We start from the raw sequence: 27,971 nt of genomic DNA, 5'->3' as shown, positions 1-27,971 counted from the left end.
AATCTTACTCGGAGATTGAAAAAAAAGTAAGTAGTGGCTCCCTTTAGGCTGCAAATGATTCAATGATATATTTTTACACGATACTATATTTTGTACATTTAAAAAAGTATTATTTAAAACACATCCACCGACATCGGAAACAAGTTACTTACATGCTTAAGTATTATTATTTGTTTAATAAAGTATTATTATACTCAACTGCTTAGGATAGCTTGGAAATCAACCCCAACAAAGTCGAGAAAGTCTAGGCATGTAATGAAAAGTAAAGTAATATCATTTTATCAAAATCAATCACGTTCATTTTAGTATAGATTTACATTATTGATGAAACCAATTATAATATGATAATCCAATGCAATTTAATTTATGATGGTTGCCAATTATATTCTAAATTCATGTTCATTAAGTAGGTATAGGAACGAATATAGATTACATTTTAAATGCTTTACATAAATTAGTAGGTATGTATTCAAAAGTTTATGTAGACGTATTCCCTGTGAATAATTGAAATAAAAAAATCCTATTTCATAGTAAATAATACGTAAACTTTTTATTCAATTTAGATATGTTTCAAAGAATTCTTATAACACTTAAAACTTTAAAATTCAATCAATGCTTCTAAGGCAGGTTATAGAACCTTTTTCCTTTGAATTATTTATCTAAATATAAATACGAATCAATAAAACAACTTGTAAGAATTCCGAATTTCTATGAACGTAAGTAATAATAATTTATACCCGTAGTTAAATCTGCCTATTGGTTGCCTCTGAACACGACCTTTTGAAGCGATGGCCAATTAAATTCGTATTACTCATAAGTCGACTTCACGGAAAATAAAATTTCTGAAGGAAAGTAAGAGGTGAAGTTAATACCACTTTTAAAGAAAACCGCACACATGCAAATAAATGTTAATGTACTTTCGAACTCTATAAATACTTAGGAACTACTAAAGAATTTGTTTTTGGTATTAGTGTATGTGCGGGAAACGTAAATATTGGTACAAGATAACCTGTCCCCAGTCGCGGGAGCTCAGCCGGTAATATTCAGCTTTCCTGAGCGCGCCGAAGCCTAGTAAAGCCTGTCTTATCTGGCAACTTTTACATTATCTGCCGAACTCTTCCATAAATTTGAGCCCAAGTTTACTTACGCTTATCAAGTCAAAACTACCTAAGCGTGTATTTATTTGTTTCTATTTTCTGGCTGATTGACTCTGCAACTTGTAGGGAAGCGACGGCGGTATAGGCCGGCCTACCTTGCGAAACTTCCTCGCCCCTGATTCGAAATCAGTTAATGCAAAAGTTTATTTTTATAAGTCAGATTACACGGGAGTTTGGATAGAAGTTCGTAGGAGCAGCTTTCTTTCGGAAATCCCACAAAGTATGGAAGTAACGATGCTCGGGACTGCCTTCGAGGATTAATACTGAATTTAAAATGATTCTGGGACTCTTTCCTGTTTTGTAGATGTCCGCTAACTTTGTTACGTTGTATATCATTGGCTAACTTTAACTTTGCGAGTTTAACAAGATTTACAATCCTTTTATATCTATAGGTTGAAAATATTTTGTGTGGTTGCTTGTAGAAAATTAAATTTGGAATCACTGAACTGTTATGTGTATGTGTATGAGGCATTATTGTAGCAATACCTAAGCAAGCTAAGTGGTTTTATGGGCTGTTAATCAAACAAACACTTGAGCGCGACGATATCGTTTTAGGCTATATCCAGCTACTTGTAAACAATTACGGGGCTTAATATGGTCAAACCATTGTATCCTTATCGTTTGTACACGTCCAATAGTCAGAATTTATGTACGCTTCCCGATGGAACTCATAAACATTGTAAAACTTCCGGCAGATGGCGGGCCGGCACGATTATGTTGGTCCACGCCGCTCCCACAATGTTATAATATCATGCCTCTAACCTAACAATTGTAGGCATACGTGTAAAATTTAAAACGTATGTTTTGTTAAGCGGATTTTGAAAAACAAACAAAAAGTTTGTGAGCGCAATTGTTATGATCGCTTTAACTCGGTTTGGTTTGGTTTAATATTTAATATGGACGCGAAGGTATGATGGAACATCCATTTTGTATGTTGTTGTTATAGCTCGCCCCTAACTTCGACCGCGGTGAGTCGTGTTCATGTATTCGGTATGACTTTTATTGTCACTGTGCAATAATCAAGAGTAAATACTGTTAGCTGTAGCAAATTAAAGCCAAAATTAATTTCTTATCAATCTATCAAATATTAATCTTCATCCTTCCTAGCAGAGTGGGGGCTACGGTTAAAAATCTCGATACGGCCATAATTTTCGTGACATTCACTCAGTCACAATACGCCATTAAGGTTTGAGTGACGTAGCCTCTAATTCACGTTTAAAAGCCTGCACTCGACTCAAAGTCAGCTGTAATTTAGTCTTAGCCAGCAATACCCGCTAAAAATCTAATTTGTCAAGATGTTGCGGCCACTGGATTATTACATGGAGCAATTACTCAGATATTTTCATGAGATATTAAGTCAATTTCACTCAGTGTTACACTAATGATACAGATTCGCAAAAACGTAATTTTCAGCACTTCTGAAATGTGTTCTGCAATTAGAAAGACGTTAGTAGACGTATTTCATGAGTGATCGTGGAATTCAGACGATGTGATAGCACAAAATTTATTTTGCTTACACTACACAATTTAATTTTTCATTTTTATATTTCGCGGTGGTTTTCTTGCTGACTTTGTTTTAATAGAAAAGTAATAAAATCCGAGGCTTTTAATTTGATTGGAATAAATATTTGGAATGTATTCATTCGTTTGTTTTAAGTTATACGTATTGTGTATTGCATAATTCGTTGAGTAATGATCGTTGTAAATCTCTGGGGACATAATTGAAATAAAGCGATACAGATAATTGCAGATATAACCGACAATTACAAAGTGGCGTGTAAGTGCGTAGGCAATGGATGGAAATTATTAATCACGACCTGTCAGGGACAAAGATAAAATAGACCAAAATAAATGGACTGAGATTTGTTTTGCTGACTTTTGCGATTTAACAATTTTAGATTAGGTACCTAACACGGAACCTTTGGCACGGGGGTTCCTATATAATATATAATAGCTCGTGACTATTTATGTAAATAAATTTAATTTGTTTTTTTACGATCTAAAAAAGGAGAAAGTACTTAGTGCGTATACCTATAGATTAAATTGTCCTATGCGTGGATGCATTACATTAAAGGATGCGTTTCTTTGAAGTATCTTTGTACACTTTCAGATTAGATACAGATTAATTCCAACTTTTGTGTCAGGCTCCTACCTTAGGGTGCTTACATAAAGAAACAGGTTTCCGGTACAGACAAACCTGTACGGGTAGGTACCGATCAGTGCAGGTATAATATTTCAATACAATCCTCACTTATAAAGAAACAGATTGTTTACCTGTTTCAACTTACTTGTTTCTTTATCAGTGAGTGAATAGGATTGAATTGAAATATTATACTTGCACTGATTGGTACCTACCCGTACAGGTTTGTCTGTACCGGAAACCTGTTTCTTTATGTAAGCACCCTTACACCTGTTCTATTCTAATAAACATCTGTATGATCTTTTTGACGTACTTTCAGAATCTTTCTAGCATTTCCTCTTCAGTACCTACTTATGCATCAGCATTTTATACACAAAGGTACATACAAATAACTCAAAAACACCAATTCCTCCTAAACTCTACTATATAACAACTACAAAATAAAGGTCCAAACACAAGGCAATTATCGGGAGCGCTGTAGACAAGCCGTAATGCTTTATTATGAACGATTTGTTTTCATGGCCTGCCAGAGACAAGCGGGTTGTGGGCCCTTACGCACCGTTGCACTGGACCTTAGGGTTCGGACACGTTACCAGCGAAAGCGATTAGCGGTTTTAGAAAACGCTTTTTTTTCACTATAGATAAAAAAAGCTGTGGGTTTTTAAGAGATTTTGGCTGTAGTGAAGCCCGACTAAGTCTAAGTTTTTATAAGCTGTCAGAGACATATGAGTTGTAGATATCCTTTTTGCAAGTACAGTTTTATAGATCAGTTTTATAGGGTTTTAGGTGAAATTTCTTAATAGAACCAACAGCATACAAAATTGAGAGGTTATAAAACACCACATTTATCTACCATGTCTTCATTAAACACAAGCTCAAGATAGCATAGAAAAACTGCGACTAAAACAAAAATAAACATTGGATAAACGGCATTAAGTAAAGTGAGAGATCACTAAAAACATATCCTAAGCAAGTTAATGGGTTAAGTAGGTGCAGACTTGTAACTGTTTCCTTTGAAATATATTTAGAAGTTCCACTCAAGTGATTACAGGTTAAGTTTCGTGTGTATTTCTGTATATTTGTGTACCAACTTTAACTGTCTATAAATTATAAATATTCAAACATAAAACATTATTACATTAATTGAAGTTCTATTAGAAAGTTTTGTAGTCTTTCTTTATTGTGTACAAATTTGTAAAAAAAATATTACTTGGCCTATATTTTTCACACTAAATCAGTTTCAGAGCTTACACACAAACAAACAACCTACAACATTATTAGAAATTGTAATACTCGGCCGATTTTGACATATCACAGCAGTTTCAGAGCCCAAAACACACAGACAAACAAACTAGTAACATCGTTGCTTTACTAAAACACGCATAAATACTTCAGGTCGTTAAAGCCAATGTGGTATAACATCTGTTCTCAAGTCATGCCAACGGTCTTAGGTTCGAATCCGTTTGGAAGCCTGCCCGCCTAGTAACGGTACACTGTTGTAATAAATATTACGTATTTATTTGTACCTGGTTTTAATTGCTTGTTTTGTTTCTTGTTTCAGGTAAGATTCATCTGTGTGTTACTTGGAGAAAAAGGTGGAGAACATAAGGTAGGATGGGCAAGAATTATAAAGTCTACGAAAGCAAGATAGGTCATTCAGCAATTCTGTATTTAATCGACTGTCTTGCCTGTTAATTTCAGTGTTCAACTAAGACTGAAATATTTTTCAAATCAGTCCAGCAGTTCTTGATGTTAGAATCGCAATCTAGGAACCATGCGAACACTCGTTGCTTTATAATATTGGTATAGTTATTAAAATCACATATCAATGCATTGTTTGAGCTCTAAAAACCCGCATAGTTATGATACTCTTGAAAAACATAAACCTTCTTTTACTATTGTTGGATAGAAATACGTTAAATCGAGGAAGCAGTGAATCTAACTCCGTTTTTGTCATTTTTTGGATAGAATTTCGCTCCATCTGGTCGTTTGCATTCGCAGCCTATAAAAATATTGAACGATCACTGCCAACCCATAAAAATATGCTGTAACAAATAAAGTATTTTCCAATTCAGAACATAGTGTGAGGAAAAAATACTCAAATGTTTCGTAAAAACACGACTATTTCTCTGTGGATAGGCGAAAGAATCGATTCTTACATTTACACATCCAGATATTACATTATACTTTATTTTCTCCTGAATAACATCTAACAGTAAGCTCTACAAAATAATTTACTCGATCAAAACACACCCTTGCCCACATATTGAATGGTTACCTAGCAACACAAGAATAAGTACAATTGTTTTGGGATCGAAATACGAAAGTTTAATAATAATACCGTTATCATAATGACTGGTTTCAATACCGTTACAGCAAATGTAACAAAAGCCCTCAACGCCATATCCGCCTTACTATATCCCAAACTATTCAATGTTGGTTAAATTGCCTTCACAACAGTTTACGATAGCTAAAATGCGATAAGCCGTAGGTATTATAATAAGCAATTTATTTTAAAATATACGAGTAAGCGCGTTATTGCCACCCCTCCACATAAAATCCAATTTTCTAAAAATCCAATGAGCCCTTTCAATTTGAATTGAGCTTTTATCGACGCTTATATTTTATTATCTGATAATCTGTTGCAAAAACAGTTAATTAAGATATTACTGATTCAATCAAATTATCTGACGTTGCCGTTTTATTTTTCTGGGATTTTGAAGCGACAATTTGAACAACATCATTGCGAAATGCTGTCACCATTGTCGAAAGCGATTCTAATAAACGCATTCAACTTGACAAAGTCTTTACTCGTAAGAATTATATCATTCATCCTTAAAATGGATTCCAAAGGAGGGAAGCAATTTCATTTGTGAGAACCTGCTTCTGCTTATAATCCGTCCGAGGTAATAACATTTCATATTCGTAATAGAATCATTTTGCGTCGCCCGGAAACTTTATAGTCTCATTTTCAGTGAAAGCGTTTAGTACGAATAAACTTGTAGAATATTTGATGCACGGCCGCGGCAAACGCGCACAATCTCCGGAGTACCCTGGGCGACTAATCAACGCTGCCCTGGACAACAATTTTTCATCAACGCTTGAATATTACACACCGTCCAAATTAGACGAAGGAATATTTTATTATACTTAAACAAGTCTTCTTCAAACTTCAGGAATTTTGAGATAGGGAGACAGATAATGTCATGATACTATAGATTTACTAGTACCTACTTTGCAGTTAGGTGAAAATCATATGTCTATTTATTACTTCTCCTTCCGCCACATTTCCCCTAAAAAGTATACCTACACACAACAATAAGATCTACATCGCTACAAAAAAGTCACAGAAACAACATTACGTTTCACACATCAACAATTCAAGAGTAACGCCAAAAGAATTACCCACACACGTACAACCAAGTAACATACAATGTTAACAAAATTTTTAACCGTACCTGTAGAGAATTTACGCAAATTCCTTTTCAGCGTACAGCAGTTTGTTTCAAAGCATCGCACAATTGTTTACTTGCCGTATTTTATACGGCAATGCCGCTTAATGATAATTAATTGATGGAAATTAAACGCAATGTGTACACATCCATTTTGCGAGTAAGCCCGGACACCTTTAGTCTTGTGAACCGAGATGTATGTGTGTGTGTGTGTGTCAAGATGATGTAACAGTGTCACGCGTGCTTACCTATGTAGGTATATACATATAAGAATTATTAGCACAGAAGCTTAGGTACATGAATCAAAGGCCTTTGGTAGTATGAAAATTGATTGCATTGTGTTATGAAAAATGATATCAAAATAGTAGGTATATGTAGTAACTTATGTTAAATACATTTAAAATTACTCGGAAGTATTCAAATTAAATGTGACGGTAGATTACTCAAAATCTGCACGTACCTACTAGATTAAAATAAAATAATTTTGAAAATGCGTAAAAACCATCGCTAATCTAAATATAGCCATAGATTGTTCACCTCTTGAAGGGCAGTCATTTTCGTCGATAATGTCAGTTATCAATAAAGTTTTACGACTTATAATTCTTTAGAATTGCTATAATCGACACGTGGTTTACTGAAAATTAGGTTAATGTCTTGCATTTTATGTTCATTGAGAAGATCTTATAATTATTTTGGAGTATATTGAACTCATTTCATTTAATAAGTTTAATAGAATATTGTTAGAACAAAGTATAAAAATAAACTCTCGATTAAAATCTAGTGTTGAATTTGATTTAAGTTATTAAATATTTTTCTAACACAACCCTTTCTCGCTTGGGGCGTCTAAAATCTTAATTCTTCTGTGAAAACGTCTCATAAATAATAATAGGCTATCAGGCTGTCGCTTAAATAAACATCTGCATTTTAACTTCAGCTATATCAGTCTAACACTTCAAAATTTAACTTAAGTTCCATTATAACATAAAGCCAAATTAATTATCTTTAAGTACATAAAAATATAAATAGGTATATCTAAATATATCCACTCTTGTGGTCCACACGACAAAGACTTTCAGGAAATTGTTAATTAAATCCAAAAGCCTTAAGTAAAGGTGGTTTTGCCATCATAAAAGTTCCCCTATGAACATCTATGTATGTGTAAGATAACGCTGCCATTATTGTTAATCGCAATAGATTATAAACTTTAAACGTTAAGCATAAGGCAGTAATTTGCGTGCAAATGATTTCTTGAATGGGAATCCAAACAACACATTTTGTGTTTAGTTATCAAGTTGTGACATGCAGATGCTCTAGAAATCACAGTTAATACCAGTTAAGTGCAAAATGTTAATACTTATAACTTGTTGTTAGGAAAATAATTGAAAGTGATAAACTAAGATGAGTTTATCACAGTACATAACATAAATTGTGAGCGTATAAAGTTATTGAAGCGCGTAGGTAGCTTAAAAACCTCATCTCACTATAAAAACGTGCGTATGTTTCTTCAAAGCAGTTTTATATTCTCATGAACAGTATGTAAACGTGTCGACCAAATAAAGAAGCCACTCAGGTGTAACTCTGTAAAGCGTACTTAAGCGCTAAGGGCTGTAAATTCGAGTTTTTTTATCATTACTCGAGCGGGCGCGAAGAGAAATTCTAATTTGTTGTGTTATCGAATTCATCGGAGGGTGGAAGTGCGTAGTTACCTCTGTAGGAGAGGTGAGTCGGCGCCACTTCCCGAGGACAAGATTTATGTAAGGACTTTTGTGTTTGTACGAGTAGTTAAGCGGGGGCCGCGGGGCGACACGACTCATCTACATTCGCTTTCACTCAGATACCAACAAAGTATAGAGAGCCTCTTTTGTCTATCCTCTCGCATCCGCTACACTTTCTTCAGCGAAGGAGGAAAAATACGGCTCGTTTTAAATACGCATACATACGTACACACGTAGAAGTTACTTTTTTCTTTTTTTTTGCAATTTCTCGCCATAGACACATCATCTGGCGTGGATGAGTTTTTGTTGGGACGTAGGAAGTTCCTTTGTCTCCGCTATGAAAGTCAGAACTGTTGTAAGGAATATCCAGCACGGAGCCGTATAGGCATTGTTTCGAGAAAAATCTAAGCTTAGACTTTTGCGCTGCAGCGCTGCGTCTGCGAGCAACACGTGGCCCGGCTCTAAGTAATGAAATCTCGTGGAGTTTAATTAAAAACTCGTTACTACATAACCGTTAGCCAATCAACTGTTATAGGTCGTTGCGTGGAAGCTTCATTGTTTCTACTTCATAGTAATCTCGGATGAAGTACGGTCACATGTTAAAGTTATTAGGGAGGGCTTGACACGAGTGACATTCAAAATACTTGTTTCAAAGGTCGTATGGCATAAATTAACAGAAGGTATAACTATATATTGTTGATGAGTATTTATATTAGGAATTTTAGTTGGTAGTAAAGTACGTTATTTCGGGTCTCTTCGGATTTCATTATGGAAACATCATTCATAAGAGGTAGTAGAATTTGCAGTACCAATTTAATCAAAATTGGTAAAATTTTATCTATAAGCATACCAATTAAGCATATCTGTATCGGTAGCTGTTGATACAATCATGATTTTTGTCATAAAATTCTAAGCTAAATTAAACAAATTAATAAAGATGAATGATAGTTCGGTAAGAACCGATCCCGGTGTCCTGTATCCCCGAGGATTGGAGCGGTCAGGACAACGTACAGCCTTGGTGATATTGCCGCAATTAATCATAACTTTGTGTTAGTGAAATTTCTCCAGTGGGTAGGCCATTGGTGCATGAGTTCATGAAGGCATGAAATTGCCTCGCAAAACCTTAGCGTCGGCCTCCCAACTAGAGCGGAGCTGATTTCGAAATTTTGACAAAGCGATCTTATTAAAATAATAATAATTTCACGTCTAATTATCTGAGGTTTGTTCCCAGAATTAATGCTCGGTAAGAGGATTGTTTCTGTTAATTTTATGGCTGTTAGCCTTTTGATTTCATCTAATTGGTATTAAATCTTTTCGAGGTTAACAAATGCACTTTTGCACACGTTATATAAAGCCAAATAAATATCTAACGTAAAATACAACCGACTGCAGTAGGCATTCAGCACTGAAATGTATCAAACACATTTTTGCCGATATGAAATAATAAATCTAAACTCGCTACGATAAAACGCTCTGTTAAGCTTACTGGCGGTATAAACGCATATATTTACTTCATGCACTGCAAAATTAAATAACAATACGAATAGAATAATTGCTTATTCAAAATACCTAGAGTCCGGTCCATAGTTTAAATGAATATTTGTAGTGTAAAGGATGCAGGGAATTGCTGAAAACAGAGCTAAGACCAGTTCCATGACAGAATGTTAGCTCAGAATTATGATAATAGTTTTAAGGAGTTTAACAGTTTAGATGGTCCAAATTTTCGGTTCACGCCGTAGCAAGTGCTACGTCCGCGAGGGCCGTCGTAGCGCTTGCTACGCCGCTACGCCTCTACACGTTTTATTTATGTCCTAGTAATAATTTTGCAAGTTTAGGCGACTTGCTAGCAATAACAATTTTACCTGTTCGCAAAACAAAAAGTTAACTTTAATGGCTTACTGCCTTATGTTTACGGGGGTTTTATTGCGGAAATATAGCTTTAACACTTGAATATTTTTATTTGTTTCATGCACTTTATGGAATAGTTTCTGTTCATTTAATACGTCGGGAAAGAACAGAAGGATTTATTTTCACATTAATGTTATTTATGACAGTTAAGTACGTTCATATTTAATTCACAGTTAAATTCTTAACTTACAAAATTAAATGTTTTTTGTTGTTTACAGTGTCGATAAATATTAATTTATTCTATGCCAGTATCAGGTGCCGATATTCAAACATTGTAACAAAGCACTGAATACGCATTCATTATCTCGCCTTAAAACTGTTCACGCAAGTAAATATAAAAATCATAAATTCACAAACACGTTCGCAAATAAAACACCAAATCTAATTTAGCCTCTGCATTGGCGGTTTATCGGCGTTTTTTGTTTTATTCCATATCTATCTATATTTTTTTAATCGTACAGGTGTTTGTATGCCCGATATTTATTACGTCCGTTACAATGCTCTATTCGAGTTATGAATTATTTAATTCGAAAAAAATGTTTATTCATTTTATTGCATTTTTTTATAGGCACGTATTTTTAAAATGCAATAAAAGTTAAAAGCTCTTCGCTTAGCTAAAATACAAAGGTTTTTATTAATCATTAAAGTGTAGTATAAAGTTGTAATAACATTAGTGTTGCAATGAATTGGTATTAGTGTGTGAGGTGGTGCGTTCCATTTGCCTCTTATTTTTCACGTTAGGAGAGCGGAGTGTCGAGGGCAGGCGCTCGCGCCGCCGGATTATTGAATTAAAGTTGATAAGTGTATTAGCCAGTGTTGTTGCTCCATTCTCTTGATTAATGGTCGACCGTTGCTTTTTCTCTCTCATTTATATGATAATGAGTCGGCAGCCGCGACCGAACACAATTATTATGTGTAAATGAATGTAGTTGGAGGTGAAATCGCTTTTTGAAAAACGACCACCTACATAGCGAATTCGAAATGATCAGTGCGCGCCCGTGAATACGAATACGTTGAATTTAAAACGTTAAATGTTCCATGTTTTAACTAAAATTAACTTTGCTTATTTTCGCAACGGGATTATGTTAATTAAGTAGCTGCCATTTCGACGGTGAAATTGTAATCGAAAACGCCTAATGTTTATTTACTTAATCAGTTTGTTTTGTAATACAATGACGAATTAATGAAATTAATTGAAATTTACATTTGGAGTGCTACAATATACAATTAGGTAGGTAGTTGTATTGATTTTACTTTTGACTCGTGAATAATAAAGGTAGGTGACAGTTTATCACGGCGCATGAGGATAATAAAGAGCGCGCCTGTCACGAAGATAATGCCGCTCGAATATTCGCTGTTCCGACACTAGATGGCAACAAGCGCTGCAACAAAAACTGTGCCACAGAAATACGCAGCAATTTTTAAAACACAAACAAAATTACTGGCACTCACGTTGGCTTATTTGAAAAAATAAAAATTGTAATGCGTGACGTAAGTACGGCGGGCGCAGTCGGTACAGAAGGTGGAATAAAGTGGTTCGTGCCCGCGTTGGTCGCGGCTCGGTACGCCGCACTGTCTGCTATTTAATTCCCCTTTGTTTAATACAATCTACAGGGAACACCGGCAGGGTTACGTTATGATGACATTTGGATTTGCTATGTGTAATATAGTGCGCTCGGGAGGGAATGAAATCCGGAAATATGAGTGCATCGTCGCGAGCCGTGAAAGCACTCCTTTCACCCGGTGCCATTCCTGTTCCTTGGATATTAATGATGTCAAACGAAGAGCGTCTTTGTCTGGGAATTGACGAGTTTCCACGGAAACTACTTCATTTGTTTGAACTAGACGCACTTTAGTGAAACCGGAGGATTTGCGCCTTGTGTTCTCTTGTTCCTTGTGTTACTGCGCTGTGTGCTAGAATGAACCAAAATACTGGAACTAAATTATTTCCCTATGTTTTCGATTTTAAATTTCTATTAAAAAATCACTTGAATATGAAGGTTTTATAGTAAAATATTCATTGTTAGAAAATAATAAAAATATTTGCTTTCATAGTCTGCATGCATGTGTAATTCAGAACTATTCAGCACTTCATTTTATATCTTGCACGATGAACAGTACAATAGACGCATCTAACGGAACTTCAGTTTTTACCAAAGAGCGATATCTGACACTACAACAATACGGCGTTGTAAAATTCTATTTAGCGTGGTCTGAAAGGCCGTCAATCTGAGCGAGATGCGCCGACAGCTATCAACAGATAGCCGCGAGCACACATGACAGCCTCACGGCTCCACGGCTCACGGCTCCTCTCCCGAACCAATCCGACAAAGGATCACCCAACAGAAAGGCTGCGAGCAATTTCACCTGTCCATTACTCACTCATACTATCGCCGTTTAGTTCAACACATCTCAGAACTAATAATCCAATATTTGCAGTCACAGCTCGACGGTCACCAGACCCATTTGACATCAAGTAACATTGTCATAGCAGAACTCACATCCCCAATCCTTATTGAACATTGAAATTTATTAAGCGAAAACGGATGCCACCGGTGCTCCGGCGACCAACACTATCCAACTTTCCATAACAAAGCGCCAAGGAAAGACGAAAACATTCCAAAAAGTCGTTCCTCTACAATAGCAAAGTTTACTCCGTAGGTCGGTGGAACTGTTGCAAAAAATATGACGTTTGAAAAATTACACGCATTCACAAATCATGCGAGGCCCCCTTTTGTGAAAACTTTCGAATCGCACAAAGGTCTACAACTCGTTCTTAAGACGCTAAATTCTCCGCCAGTATGCGATGCCGTACTGTGTGTGCTTTGAAGCAAAAAAATAACTGGTTCACCCAAAACTCATATGTAGCACACACTTCATATAACTGAAAATAAAACGTGTCAAAAATCTCTCGTTTGGGCGTGAAGTAATAATAAATCACAGAGTCCATAACACACCTGAACAAGTGTACCGGGCCGGACAAAAACGTCGAACGTTTTACGAATCGAAATACAAAATTCCATTTGGTGCCGTCGAGAGGAAATGAAGCAATTAATTCAGCAGATGGCGTCGCAGTGCGAGCATTAATCATCGACTAATCGTAACTGCAGTCTTCGATTTATCCGCGCCCATTTGCGCGACGGACTGAGATGCGCGTCGATCTCGCGACACCTTTTATTATAACTATGTTTGCCTCCCAAATGTTCTATTTGAGCATTTAAAAGCTATCGGTTTGTCATTAAGAAGTATTCGTGACAATTCAGAAATCAAAGATAAGTTCGTTAGCATAATTACATTTCTTAAGCGTGTTATGAATGCAAATTAGTTAAACAGTAGCTTATCCGTGACACTGTAAATGTACATGATTAATTAGTTCGGATTATCGTCAGTGTACCCATCAATTATAAATTACGAGCTCTTAAATGATCGGTTATATTATCTTTGTTTAAAAACAATTTAACATCAAACAAAGATTTATATCTCTCAAACAATGTCGGATCATTTTGCTAATATAAAATCTTAATCCAAGAATTACGTCAATCAATGACAACAGCGTACTCTAAACTCGGCTTTCTTTACTAAATTAACACCGATACAATCTATTGTCGCATTGACGGCCTTCAAAACTTATCTCCGTAATTAATTTCTCTTTGAAAATTTAATAATGGTACAGTGAGAAGGCAATTAAAAATGGATTATACGTAAAAATGAAGCAAGTGGCGCGTTTAAGAGTCGGAATCGAACCGAAAGCGGGTAGATTAAGGCACTTGTCCGCTTGGGATTACCGGACAAGCTAGTGGTAATGAAATTCGCCCCGAGGAAATGGCGGGATACAGAGGCCTAGTTTTAAGCTCTGTCCAGGCAACCACTGATTGTATTTGATGAGAGTTTTATCTGTTTTGTTCGATCGGCGGCGCAATCGTCGCGCAATCATTCCGATTTAACTTTGTTCGCCTTTGTTTAATTGTTGTTATTTCGGATTTGAAGTCGCGTCGATCAACTGGCTTCAGATTTGTTTGCGATCTTAATTATTGTTGGTGTAGCCGCTTTTTAATGCGGTTTTATTCGATTAACTTTGGTTGAATAAATTTTGTAATAACGAAATGTCATGGCTGACTGGTTGTTTTGCGCTGTTACACAATAATACCGGCTATAATAATTATGACATTGAATGCTAATAGACTAGATAAAAATGTAATTACTCTACTAAAAGCCGAACACAATTGATCAATAGGTACTACCTTCACATACAATGTATTACAAGACAAATCAGCGTATATTCACGCACGCTTACCGTTCGGTGAAGTTTTCAGCAGTGATTAGGGTGCTCTCTCAAAACTATTGGAGCATGACATCGGGGCCCGGCGGAGACGTCGATTCTTACCGGTCCCCATGGAACGGCATAGACCGGCAGCTGAGCATGCCGTACGTCACTGCCGATTGTGATCCAATTAGGGGTCGCATCCTCTTACGTATTTAACTGGACGGCACACAGACCGTTTTGCTGGTGCTCACAAAGGTCACTGACATCCCTAGGGATGGTGGCTTGTTTATTGTTTATAAGGTTGTGTGATTTGTGCGGGATGCTATTTTGGCCTTTCCAAGTTAGGAATTAAATGGAGATGTTTAAAATAATTTGTTTTGCTATTTTTAGGTAGGAAAGAAAATGAAGATATACACGACTCTGAAAAGATGATTTTCTTATTACTTTTGCAGCAATTAAATATAATAGATCTTAAAATCAACCGATGATAAAAACGCATAATAAAAACAAGATAACACTACCTAGTTAAATTGCTACATACATAAACCTATGTTTAATAACAGCACTAACTTCGTTGATGCAACATATAGTTCTTAGCTCCCCATAGTATCAAGAAACTTCGGTTAACTTTAACTGACGATGACTGCAGCAAATTGTGCATCTTTACGTTTCAAACTAAGTGTGGCCAACTGGTGCTCTCGACGTTTAGGAAAGTCCCGTTTGCCGTCTTAAGTTAGTATCACTGGCAAACCAGCCATTTGATTTAACTGGTAACGAATGCTCTCATTTTAACGTTCAACGTTCAACTTCCAGTCGTGTTGTGTGTGGCTTAGTTTAATTGTTTTAGTATTTACTTCATTTTCATTGGTTTGAGTGTGTTAGAAGGATTGTATAAGGAGTTTTGATGAAGGTGTCTGAAAATAGGGTTTATTATTTATGAACTAAGATAGCTTTTAATTATAGAGTAATGATTAAGAATGAATGTTCGGCGCAAAAGAGTCCTATTGTTATTTTAATGTCAAAACAAAAAGTTTAGAAGCTCATAATTATTTTTAATTAATTAATATATTCCTCAACTTTGAGCACCTGTCCCAAATGACACGATACAAAACACTCGGAGTCTCCAATGTTTTTAAGAAAATAAATTATGTTTATTAAATTGTGAGATACCAAAAATATGTTGCAAAGTGTAGCGATATAAAGTTTGGAGATGTTTAACGGAGAAAGTATCGGGGGAATATATTAAGTTCGCAACAACTTCAAGATAGGTGCTTCACGATAAGAACCAAATAATATTGAAAAACGTGTAACTTTCCGTATCTGTATTACGAAATCTGTTTTCGAAATGAAATATTTACGTGATGCTGGTTTTTTCTTTTTGATTATTTTTTAATAAATTACTGTCATTGCTAATACTGCATCTAACTACATTATAGACTTACAAAGCAAATAGAATTGCCCGAACATTTATATAATTTCTATATACAATTAAACTTAATCTTCTTATAATAATCAGCAAAAAATAAAACTACCGAATAAATAAAACATTTCTAGGACACTATAGGCTTAACTAGGTAGGTCTAAACTTTTCTATGGCCTATCTAATCATCGAGTGTATCTGAGCGACATTCACGTTGTCACGCAATGCACCGCGAGCCTGTCACTGTGTGAACCATACAATTAATCACGCAACCAGACAAAAGGAGCCTTTTACTGATGTTATACGACTTGACGGCGGTTTTTTTTCTTCTATTTTTGTTTACAATTTTATTTCCATCGATATTTTGTGGTTGTAACAGTGGGTGTATTGATTGCTCGTGGGCTATGAAGTTAAATAGGTATAGGTACCGTAAATTAGAAAACTCTTTAAGCTTTTGATTTTTTCAGGCCTATGCATGGTTTTCAGGTTCTCGACACATCCCAGATACCTAACCATAAGTTAAAATTAGACTGTCAGAAAGGGTTTGAATTTCAGTTAATTTACATAACTATCAGTTTTCAATCGAAACTACATACTATTCCTTATCGATTTAAAAAATAATAAAGCATTAACACCCTTAATTTACGATGTAAAAATTGATATTCAAATAAATGTCGCAATTTCCTAACTAGGGTTTAAAAATCTCAACGATACATGTTATTACAACTATTAGCCATGTAAAACAGTCAACCCCTTTCTAATCCCTTTGACACACAACCGTAAAGGTTCCGTATATTAATACTGACTTTTAATATTCATACAAAAACACATCAAAGATTAAAGTTGTACCTATAATTGGGCCCTTCAGTTTCACCCCAATCTCAGGTAGAAAAGCTATTATTTTTCATATCCCCATTGCAATCGCTGTGTATATAAATATGTAATTTACTATCTAGGAATAAGAATGGTTATGGAATGTTGCTATTGCACTGATATTCTTATTTTTATTGTTACTGAAATAAATGAGAAGTGTTATTCTCAGTCAATCTTATTTTATAATAAGCTGTTCAGTTTCTCCCACGTGAAGAGACAAGTACCTACTTTCTAAAATGGCGTCAAAAGATTTCTAGACTACCTTTCATTTAAATCAGTTCAGTAGTTTTGGTGTGAAAGCCTGGAAGGCATTCAAAATTCTTTCGAATTTAATTCATGTTCTAATCATCTAGCAGTGTTAGCGTTTTGTCCAGGTTCAGAATCTGAATGTATTCCCAATTTATGCCTTGTGAAATTAACTTTAACATTACTGTGTGTGTGTTGTAATGAAAATATTATTAAACTAATCTCTGCCTGCCCTTTTCAGGCAAAGCATGATGTTATGTAATGCATTAATAACTAATGCATAATAATATCTTAATCTCTTCTCATTAATTATGACATCGTTTGTTGTTTACCAGATTGAATTATGCACCCCTAAATACATTCAGATTAATCCATACAGACTAAAATTGTACTTACCTACATGATTTTAAGTAAGTCTGTAAAATATAATATCACTTATTGTAAATATGAATGAAAGTTCAGAAAAAGTAATTCAGATGAAATGATTTTACCTACAGTAGAACCTCTTTTCAGGCGACGCATCTAAACCTCCTTCTTTTTTATAGTAATTGTTTTCTTCATAAATATTTTGACTTATGGAGATCTTGACATTATAATTTGATGGAAAATAAAAGTTACTAGAAATGTATTTCATGGATTTCGCACAGAAACAAACACAGGAAATAAAGGAGCCCTAGGTTGGACCATTGACTATTAAGTTGCCATAGACACCCCCCCAAATTACTAATGAACCAAAAAGTAACAAAATCAAGCCTCAAAATTCTGATGATGACTTAAAAAAAAAAGCATTTCCAAAAAAAATACAAAAGTGGCAGCATTTAGGTTTAAGCCGTACCTTTAATCGGGCCCGCATATCCGCTGCTCAGGTAGACATGGCTATTATTTTTCATATCTCTGCTTCCGTGCCGCCCCGGCGATTATTTTTAATTTCTACCGTTGAAAACCATGTTCTACATTGTAAAAACTGTTTGTTGAACATATTTTTTTTAATGAAACCCATCGAGTTATGGGTTTGTTATGTGTTAGTGACGTGCATGTTTCATGTTTAGTGACAAATGAGCAATTTAGTTTTACTCGTTAAAGTGGGTATTTAGTGATGGTGTTTATTTATTTTTTGTTGATAAAGAGGTTTGAATCTTTAGTTTTCTTGTTCTTCAGTTGTTTAAGTGTAGTAATTTATTTACTGATCTTCATTAAGTTCAACTGCATTTATAAACTCATTAGGATTTCTAGAAGGGTGGCTGAGTAGGGCTTTTTTCAACTTAGCACTTAATTACAGGAAACTCCTACAAAAAGAAACAAAATCTTAAAATATTGACTATTGATTATTCCAACAAACAATTTCTTTTTTATTTCAACGTTTAAATTAGATCGTAAGTCATAAACCATTTATCCCAAGTTTTGTGCTGCAAGGGAAGTTCCCACTTTCAACCCTTAATAAAATGTAATCACTCCCCCATAGATGAGGCCCTGCGCTTACAACAGTACTTTTATGCTATCTAAGTTATTTACATGGGCCTAGCAATGTACCCGTACCTTGTAAAAAAGTTAGAACCAAAAACAAACCTCTAGCTAGTTAGTAAAGATAATACTAGATGTTTGACTCGCATCCCGAAAAAACCACTTTCCGCAACCGGATAAAAAGTAGCCAAAGTCGTTTAAAAAGCAAAAAAGTTAAAATTTCATTTTAATCGGCACAGTAGTTAAACCGTAAAAGCTCAACAGAGACAGTTGTCTTTGCAAATTAAGGATTTTGTAAAACACTTTCCTCTTGTATCTATTGTAAATGAAACTACACACAATCAGTTTGTCATTGAATATGAAACGAGAAACTTTCGACACACATTTTCCCACAAGTTATTTCCTAGAATCAAGAATACGGGATTATTGCGTTATGGGACCGCGGAAGCTAGCAACAAATTCCATTCCTTAGTCTCCGTCATAATAAATGATTTCAACAAATATAACACACTGTACGTGACATATTTGTACCAGATATTGCTTTATACCGAGTTTTGAATAGCTCAAGTCCTCCAAGTTATTGTAAAATAATACAATGTTTCAAAGACCAAGTTTTATGTTTCTCGAGTCTCTACTCCATATTACATTTGTCAGTGTCTTACAACTTTTATTGCAACGCATATGATGGATGTACACTACCACAATCTCGTCTCACGAATCGCGATAGTATTTCTCATCTAAACTATAAAACAAAATCGCATACCGACCGCCTAAACAATTTCAAAATGGAACAAGGGTGGCCGTACTTTGTATAAAAATGCCGAGACGTCAACGGTTTACAAATAACTCCCTTCCTTCGCGGGGGTAATTTTTGTTTTCCCCTTTACCGAAAGTTATGACACAAATATGAAAACATTAAATTTGAATCGCGGCCAAATATGTTAAGTTCTTGAGGTTATGCAGGACACGGCTGGACGGCGAATACTAATCGCTGGGCGCGCGCTCACAACCCTGCGTCCGACTTGCTACGCCGTAGCCACGTGCTACGCCAGGCTCGCCCGCTACGAGATTTACTTTCTTAACTGCCCTTCAATCATTTTGAATTGCGTGAGTTTTATTGAAACCTTTTTGTTAAATATTGCCTATATTAAAAAAAAAGTGTTTTACAAAATATTTGCAAACTTTTCATGCACTGAAAAATGTTTTCAGTAAAGTTTGTTTACATTTTCGGAGATATCTTACACCGTGCAAAGAGCTTTGACCTAAATTTTAAATATTTATTCTATGGAATTGCATTTACAACATTCTTGATAATAAATGGAAACTATTATCCTGTGAAATATTAGAAGGGTAGGTAGAGAGAAGCGGTATCAATTGATGTAGTAGGTGAGCAGTTCGACACCAAGTTCCATAAGAATATTTCAGAGCCGCCGCGGTGATAAATCAAACTCGAAACCGTAATGAAAGGAACGGAGCGTCGCACCGGAAAAATCCGTCCCCGGTGAGAAAACACGGTCGAAACCGTAATGAAAGCGGGGACGGTCGATGCGGGGGCGCGCTACGCGTGCGGAATCGCGCCGGCGGACTCAGCGGCCCCGTCGCGTCTCGTGCCGACCGCTCGCGATGCGGGGGCGGGCGCTCGCGCCGTGCCGCGCGACTCATCGCGTGTCCGTTCGCAGTACATGTCCAAAGTGCTAAAGTCAGTGCTTCCGATCGCCTCCGCGAGACTGCTCCCGCAGCCTTTTTTCGAGACGGAACCGACCTGCACGCCGTTCAGGGTTAGTACCGACATCCGTGTTCGAAAGTGACCAGTTTCAGTGTTCCATGACGCATTGTTAAAAGTTTATTTCGGGAACAAAGTTTGGTAAAGTTGAAGAGTGCGCGCCGCGTCGGATGCACATTGCCCCAGCCGCAAGTGGTTCCTATCGGCTGGGCGGCGCCGCCGTGTCGCTCCCTCCTCTCGACCCTCACTAAAAACAACAAACAGATCAATCGACCTGTTATAATCATTCAGACACTCTAAATACAAATCTTCGAGCGGCTATTTTGTTTGGCGCAAACGGTTCTAAATTGACTCACAACAACCACGATATTTTGTTTTTATGCCTAAATATTGCGATAAGATAAGAGTCGCTACACTAATAGCTAGAAATAAAATTGTGGAATCGCATGTAACGGTGATATTAGCTGTGAACGGTTCAAGTTTACCTACTTTTTTCTTAAATTAGTCGGTGGGCAATTTTGTAGAGAAGTAAAATTCATAGATCTATTTGTATTGTTTTGTTATGGTCGGTAGAAAATTTTGCGTGCCATAGAAATAAATATCAAAGTTATTAATGCTGGGAAATTAAAACAGACATGGCCTAAAATAAACGTGGCACGCATTTGGCTCACGAAACAAAATAAGCGCGGTATTGCATACATCTGTTCAAGTTTCAGAGTTCGCGAAGTTCTCAGATTTATCTGGCGGGATATATTTTGGCCGGAATATTTTTTATGACTCGCAATTTCGTAGTTTAAAATTATTGCAGAAAACTACGAGTTTTGTAATACAATTTAGAATTGTTATTTGCAATTCAACAAAATATACTGTGCACAATAATTTTAAATTGTAGCATTTATTTAGACTAAGTACAACGTTTTTAATTAAATTACAATTTATAGTAAATAAAAAAACTTATATTTAGCAACAAAACATTTTATTTCGTCAAATATTCTCGAAACATACAATTTCGAAAGTAAAACTGTTAACAGAAAATTCGCAAAGTTCGCTTCATACAAAAATAAAATAAATCTGAATCTGAATTATATTTTTGTAAAATATATTTTCTGTGGAATTTTGAAGAGTACGGCACCTGCATCGCTGACACCTGTGGGCTAGTGCGTAGTCGTCCGGTCTTGCTTGACTGACTGTCGCTTATAAAATGTTAGCCACATTGCGTTTTCGTCGCTTTTGAACCCGTTTGACTCCCCTTTAAACCTTTATCAACTGCTATAAGCGACGACCAAAACCTGAATTTTATTTAAACCGTAGAAAATATACTCCAATTAAAATATTTACATTGTTAAACATATAAAAAATAATCAAACTGATTTATAATATTTATTTGTAGCTAAAAATAACTTTACCAACAAACAATTATTTTAAACTAATTTATACAAGCGAGAAGTAAAATTTTACACCAATAAATTTATTTCGTTTGTTAAAAGGACTTCGGAAAACGCCCACGACATAACCGTTTTGTAATAACTGAAAATCCTATTAAATTTTTGGTATCGAACTGAATAGGTGGTACCTGACAGTTGATTAGTTCCGTAATGAAATTCCTACCCTTCTGATTATTAATTAAGGCATAATTTGTCGGGGTACAAATGCTATGTTAATTTAATCATGACGTTTAATTGCTGCCATCGATTGATTGCATATTTTAGGACATATTCAATCAATAATTTTAATGATTTAGGGTATTACTTTGTCTGCAGATTGGAGAAAATGAACTTTAGCATAGACTTAGTAAGAGGAACAAATAAGCTAAAAATTGCTACACAAAAAATATATAATATATATTTTTGTTACCAACATTATCTATCAGAATTACAAAGACAAAATATAACTAAATATTTTTTGGTATTGACGATGAAAAAGATATTAATTAAAGTACCGGAAAATGTATAAATTTTTATTAATGAAACATTTATTTTCACTTTACATATCAAGATATTAATTAAACTGTTGTACCGATTATCCAGAATAAAATAATTGTTATAATAAATTTCTTCTTTACAGTATTTATAAAATAAACACCGATTGCTCAAAAAATGTTATTTAAATTATTCATAATATTTCCTTTCAGATAGTTTAATTTTAAAAATTGAATAAGTAAGTTCCAATAAAAATTAACTGTTACATTTACCTTAAATAAAAAATATTAAAAAGAAATACCTTGATACAAATTCAACGAAACCTGTATAATTTAAAGTTACATATTCAGAAAACATCTTTTGTCAACACCATAAAATATGTTATTTCAGAACCGTTTGCAGCCACTTATAGCCATAACGTATGGGTCAAGATGTAATAGTGCACACATAATTACGGGTCATACCCATAGTTTGCAAGTACCACATTAACCCTTTCCCTCAATTAACTCTTATATTCCCGATGAGAAAGCTAAATTTCCTTGAAAGAAAAAAAAATATGAGTACGTATATTTTTGTATGTGTTAGCACGCTGGCGCCCGAAGGGTTAGACAGGGGTGTGCAACGGCACAAACACCGCAGTAGACGTATTTCATCCCATATGTAGGGGGCGAGCCTATTGTCGTCTGTCGTGCGCAAATTTCTACCCTGTATTTTGTTTGAGGGTTGTTTTGAAGGTCATAATGTCTCGGACAAAATATTTTTAACTTTAACTTCAGCTGAGCTGGTGATTAGAGATAGTCTACAGATTTTTTGTTAAAGACAACAAGATTTAAAAGTCATTTACTGACGAAATAATCAACAAAAATCTAACCAACTAAATCGACATTATTCTCGATCATAAAGTTTTGCGTCTATGATATTTCATGAGATAAACAAAGCACTGGTATTGCACAGCCAAATGACGTCATATATTTCTATAAGCGTCCATAATGAGTAATATGCGACCATCTGCATTTTACTATGTCCATTACCAGCAGAAACAACGCTATCATTCTACTCTTACTATGAAAACTATCTATGTATACAATACAATTACATTTCCTCCTTTTTTATGACACCTAATTTACGTTTTGCGTGATGTCCCATGAAAAAAAATAATTGTTTGATATAAACCTAATGTTATACGCCATCGATTCACCTTTAAAATCAGATGTTAGATTGTAACAATAATTATCAATAGAGCAATTTGTTCATTTTATTTTTTTATTGCTTCCGTGTCACTTTGATTTTGAGTTAACAATCAAATTTACTACAAATATTGAAACAAAATATACAAAAATGTTCAATAACATTTTTCAAGTGGTCTACAGGCAAATACCAACAAAATAATTATTTTATACATTAGTAAGTACATAAATAAAGTTGAATAACTTACCTACCTACTTATTATTACTATTCAAACGTCAGAACTTTAAACACGGAGCCATCAACGTGTTGTACTATGAAGGTTCAATCAAGTTTTCTGGGAAAACGTCTATCAAACACAGGTGTCATATTATTAATACACAGAAAGATTAATTTTCCAACGAAAATACACCCACTTAAAGTTCTTTTCTTATCAAAGAACCGGATACATAATTATAAATGTAGAAATGTTTTAAAATGAGTGGGTAGAGGTACTAATTATTTTGTACATTAAGTTATATATTTTTTTATGTTTACATATATTTTTAATAATTTTCAAAAAGGTACATATATGTAATTAATTATATTATTTATTTATGTAAATAAATATATTTAAGTGAACAATAATTACTAAGCTTTTCCCATATCATGTCGTATGTACCAAACTTTGTTCCCGGAAATAATAAGGACAGAATAACTGTTATAATAGTTACTAACTTATAAAATGCCTGCAATCTTTTTACTGTTTGGATTACGTAAAATATTTATTACCGTCCCATTTTTATACGGAATTAAATTATGTTCCAGAAAATTGACAAATGCCTATTACTTTTTGATACAACATAGTAAAGCAGAAAAAAACTCAATTAAAGAAAATCTAGTATGTATTATACGATACAGTTTTTGAGCTCGACCTTATTCTTCCAAATGCGTTTCCCGAATATCTTCCAATAGTGGCGATGATTGATTGCACTGACGTCACCATTCAAAATAACTCTAACTGAGATTAAAAATAAACATCTTGATCGAACTTTTCATTGCCGGACGCTATTAATGCATTCACGGATTTTTATAACCAATCTAGACTTTGTTCTGCGAATAAGCATTGAGAGACATACCTAATTTACATGGAAACTTACAAGGTTATATTAAAAATTAAAAAAATATATATATATATGAACCTCACAACAAAATTCAATCTCTAATCAGAAAAAAATGGATCGATTGATTATAGAAACCTGCACATAGACTCTTTTTCAATCTTTATCTGTCAGTTGGCTGTGATTTTTTTCTGAAATATAAAAACAAGGTTTATTGGTGAAAAAACGCCTTAAGCTATCATCACTTTTTCCTTGTTAACTTCGAAGGAAAGTAACTTAAATTACACCAACATTTAGTCAAGTATATTAAAGTACTTTGATATCAATTACATAGTACATAATGTTATTATACTATTAAAGAAATGTTTCTTTTAGTACTAAGTTTTCTCTCTTGTCTAGACACTAGACTGCTTCTGAATTTTAACTTAATATTTTTTTTTATTTAATGGCTGAAACTAGTAATTATTTTTGATTAGTTACCATGATAACAAAAAAAATATAAAGTACCTAGTCAATAAAATTAAGAAAAATCACAAACCTCTAAAGGAGTGAAAGTTTATGAATATTCACAATATTCACAGCAAAGAAAAATATATAAATGTATAGGATAAGTAATCATGATACGATAGAAAAAAAATGAAAAGAAAAATTACATAAAAGCTAAAATTTTCAGCTCAATATAAAAATGCATTACAACAAAATGCATGCAGTGCTTCCAAAAATCTTATCACTATCATTTCTCAAACAAACTATAACAAATAAGGCTGTGAACACATTAGGAAACTTCATAGAAGCTAACAGCATTCTGTTGTAGCTTGTCTTTGGGCAGAAACAAACATGTCTAATGATTGAACGACGATGATGATAGATGAAACTTGAATGTCTACGCACAACTAACTCGATATGATTTGTTTGTAATGTATATAATATGATATATCGTTATATGTACGTAGGTATATGTTTTGATATTGATATCTCTTGTTTTAACAGCTTTAGAGACAACTGAATTAGTTTAGGTGATCGTTATTTGAATTTTGAATACAGAATGGTAGACAAAATTTTCTTCAATTGACTGCTCTGTTGTAACAAAGAAAAAATATATAAAAAATTGTTTCTTCCGCAAAAATATATAATAGTGAGGAATATGTAACTAAAGTTCATTGTTTAAAAAATTACCTTCCTTTAAGAAACATCATCCAAAAATATCCCAGTAGAACAAAAAAGTATAAAAATCGATCAGTTTATTATAAACTGCCGGATCACTTTTGATGTTAATAGTCATAGCAGATAACATATTTATGAATTAACGCGTTATACTTTCCGCAGTCAGCTGTTTACAAAAAGCGAAGATCAAAAAGATTGGAAAAAATTAAAAACTTTCGGTATTAGAAACTCTTTGGTTATTAAACTATTTTTGGAAACATCAAAGAGTTTAAGTGAGTAATAATAATGATAGCTTAATTATTAACCTATTAGTTAGAATGGATTAAAAAAATGAAATGTGTACACAACGATTAATACAAAAAAAAAACATGTGCTACTTCACATTAGCCTCAAGAATTCGTAATTCATTTGTTTCTTTTATAAGAAAATAAAAAGATAGGAACATTTTTGAAGATTTACACTTATATACTTTTAGGAACTTTACCTGCAAACTTTTTAACAGTACAGCATATTTTAAATAGGTTCGAAGAGAACACGCCGTCACAGGATTGTATGCTATCTATTTTGATAGTTTGCAACGCTGCAAAAACTTTTTACGAGCAAATTGACGCAGGAAAAGTTTTTGAAGTCCTCTGAAAAAATGCTTTTTGACGTATTTCATCTTCATAGTAAAAAATAATTCTGAAAATATAAAACGTACAGTTCCATTCCTTTATTTTCCTTTATCATTAAATATTCAAAGTCAAATCAGATATCTAATTTGCCGTAATATTTCTTGAGAAATTTCTAAGTGATTTAGCCTAATCCACATTATGTTCCGCCTGTCTGTTTCATAAGTTCGCTAATACATTCAAACTACTTAAAAGATTGAGAAAACTGCCTGAAAGTTTCTTATCAAATATACATTTTATGAGGTCGTAGTCATGCCTATCAAAATATTAGGTATAGGTATTTCCTATTCCTTGTTTTATTTTCAGCACCCAATATAAACATAAGAAGGGGTAAATAGCAAATCTTGATATTAATAAGTATTATTATGATGTGATTTATAGAATGTAAGCCAAAGTGCCAAAAGCAGCTTAAATAAACAAAAATAGAAAGTAATATTTAGTGACTGACCCAATTTCACTGGTCTTCAACGTACTTGAAATTTGATATTAGAAACGTTGCTTCGAAGATTGCTTCCTTATTCAACCCTCTATCAAATTACCACAATTTACTATGTACTGGTCGAAAGACACGCTACGCTTTCCAAGAAACTCTTATATCACTAACGTTATACTATCAATCAATAAAATTGGACATAAAATATTCTCGTACAAAGATCACAAGGTAACATGCAATACCATTAAATCGTTTAACTAAACAGCTCGTATTTAACTTGTAATTGACCGCAGTTGAATATAAAACAAGTCGACAGTGCCTTGAGCTGTTTGACTGAATAATAGTCGTTGTTCTTGTTATAATTACTTAGCAGTTTGTTTTGAAGCTTATTATTATAGCGCCCACTACTTCCCGTGGGAAGCCAAGGTTCTCCACTTAGTAATTCATAACTTCCCATGCTCGCTGCAAAAGACTCTCTTCGCAACAATGCGATTCAATAACCGTATCGAAATGAAACCAGTATTAATATTTTCATCTTGATGAATATTTCAACGTAATTCTTGGAATTTTGGAAACTCATTTTCGATGTAATTTACTGTGTAATGAACACTTTAATATTTAAACATTTATTAATGCCATCATAATAAATAAGCCAAATTAAAACGAGGAACACTTTTTGGGTTTTAATTAAAGTTTTTAACAGCTGACCAATAAGGTACCTAACAAAATACGTTGCTTAATGAAACCGTACACACAATACTGCGATATAATTAAAACTCCGAAGCTAACACAAGTTATTTAAACACATTTAAAATATACATATCTGCAAGTAATCGCTTTAACTTATTTTAACTCAAATTAAAGTGAAACGCAAACACCTCTCTTGGCTCGATTCAAACTTTCATACTTATGTAGTTTCAATACCCGTAGTTGTAAAACTTTCTCTATGATGGTAGCACGTTAATTACTAACCGTCGGCGGGTAAAGCCCAATAGGACGGTGTATTAAGTTTAACCATGTAGATTTACGATCAAACCCTTTCATTAAACAGGTATTAAGGCGACAGATAAGCCTGTACATTACGCACTTGTTCATACTATTTGGGAGTTTGCATGAAAGGTTTATAGGCACCAATGAAAC

At 34.3% G+C, this 27,971-nt stretch overlaps 1 protein-coding gene across 10 annotated transcripts in view; it reads left to right on the top strand.

Annotated features, from left to right (window-relative positions):
- Rbp6 (RNA-binding protein 6) overlaps positions 1–27,971 on the top strand; it is a 439,678-nt gene that overhangs the window by 237,146 nt on the left and 174,561 nt on the right. Inside the window, exon 1 of one of the 10 annotated variants that reach the window (XM_064036407.1) lies at positions 20,286–20,414. The exons of the other annotated variants lie outside the window; for them this stretch is intronic. Coding sequence (XP_063892477.1) covers positions 20,319–20,414 — 96 coding nt within the window. The 5' untranslated portion in view covers positions 20,286–20,318. Of the gene's footprint in view, positions 1–20,285; positions 20,415–27,971 lie in introns of those variants that run through there. 10 annotated transcript variants of the gene reach the window in all.

Source organism: Helicoverpa armigera, chromosome 9 (assembly GCF_030705265.1).
Source record: "Helicoverpa armigera isolate CAAS_96S chromosome 9, ASM3070526v1, whole genome shotgun sequence".
NCBI classification, from domain to species: domain Eukaryota; kingdom Metazoa; phylum Arthropoda; class Insecta; order Lepidoptera; family Noctuidae; genus Helicoverpa; species Helicoverpa armigera.
This window is presented reverse-complemented; position numbering and strand designations above follow the sequence as displayed.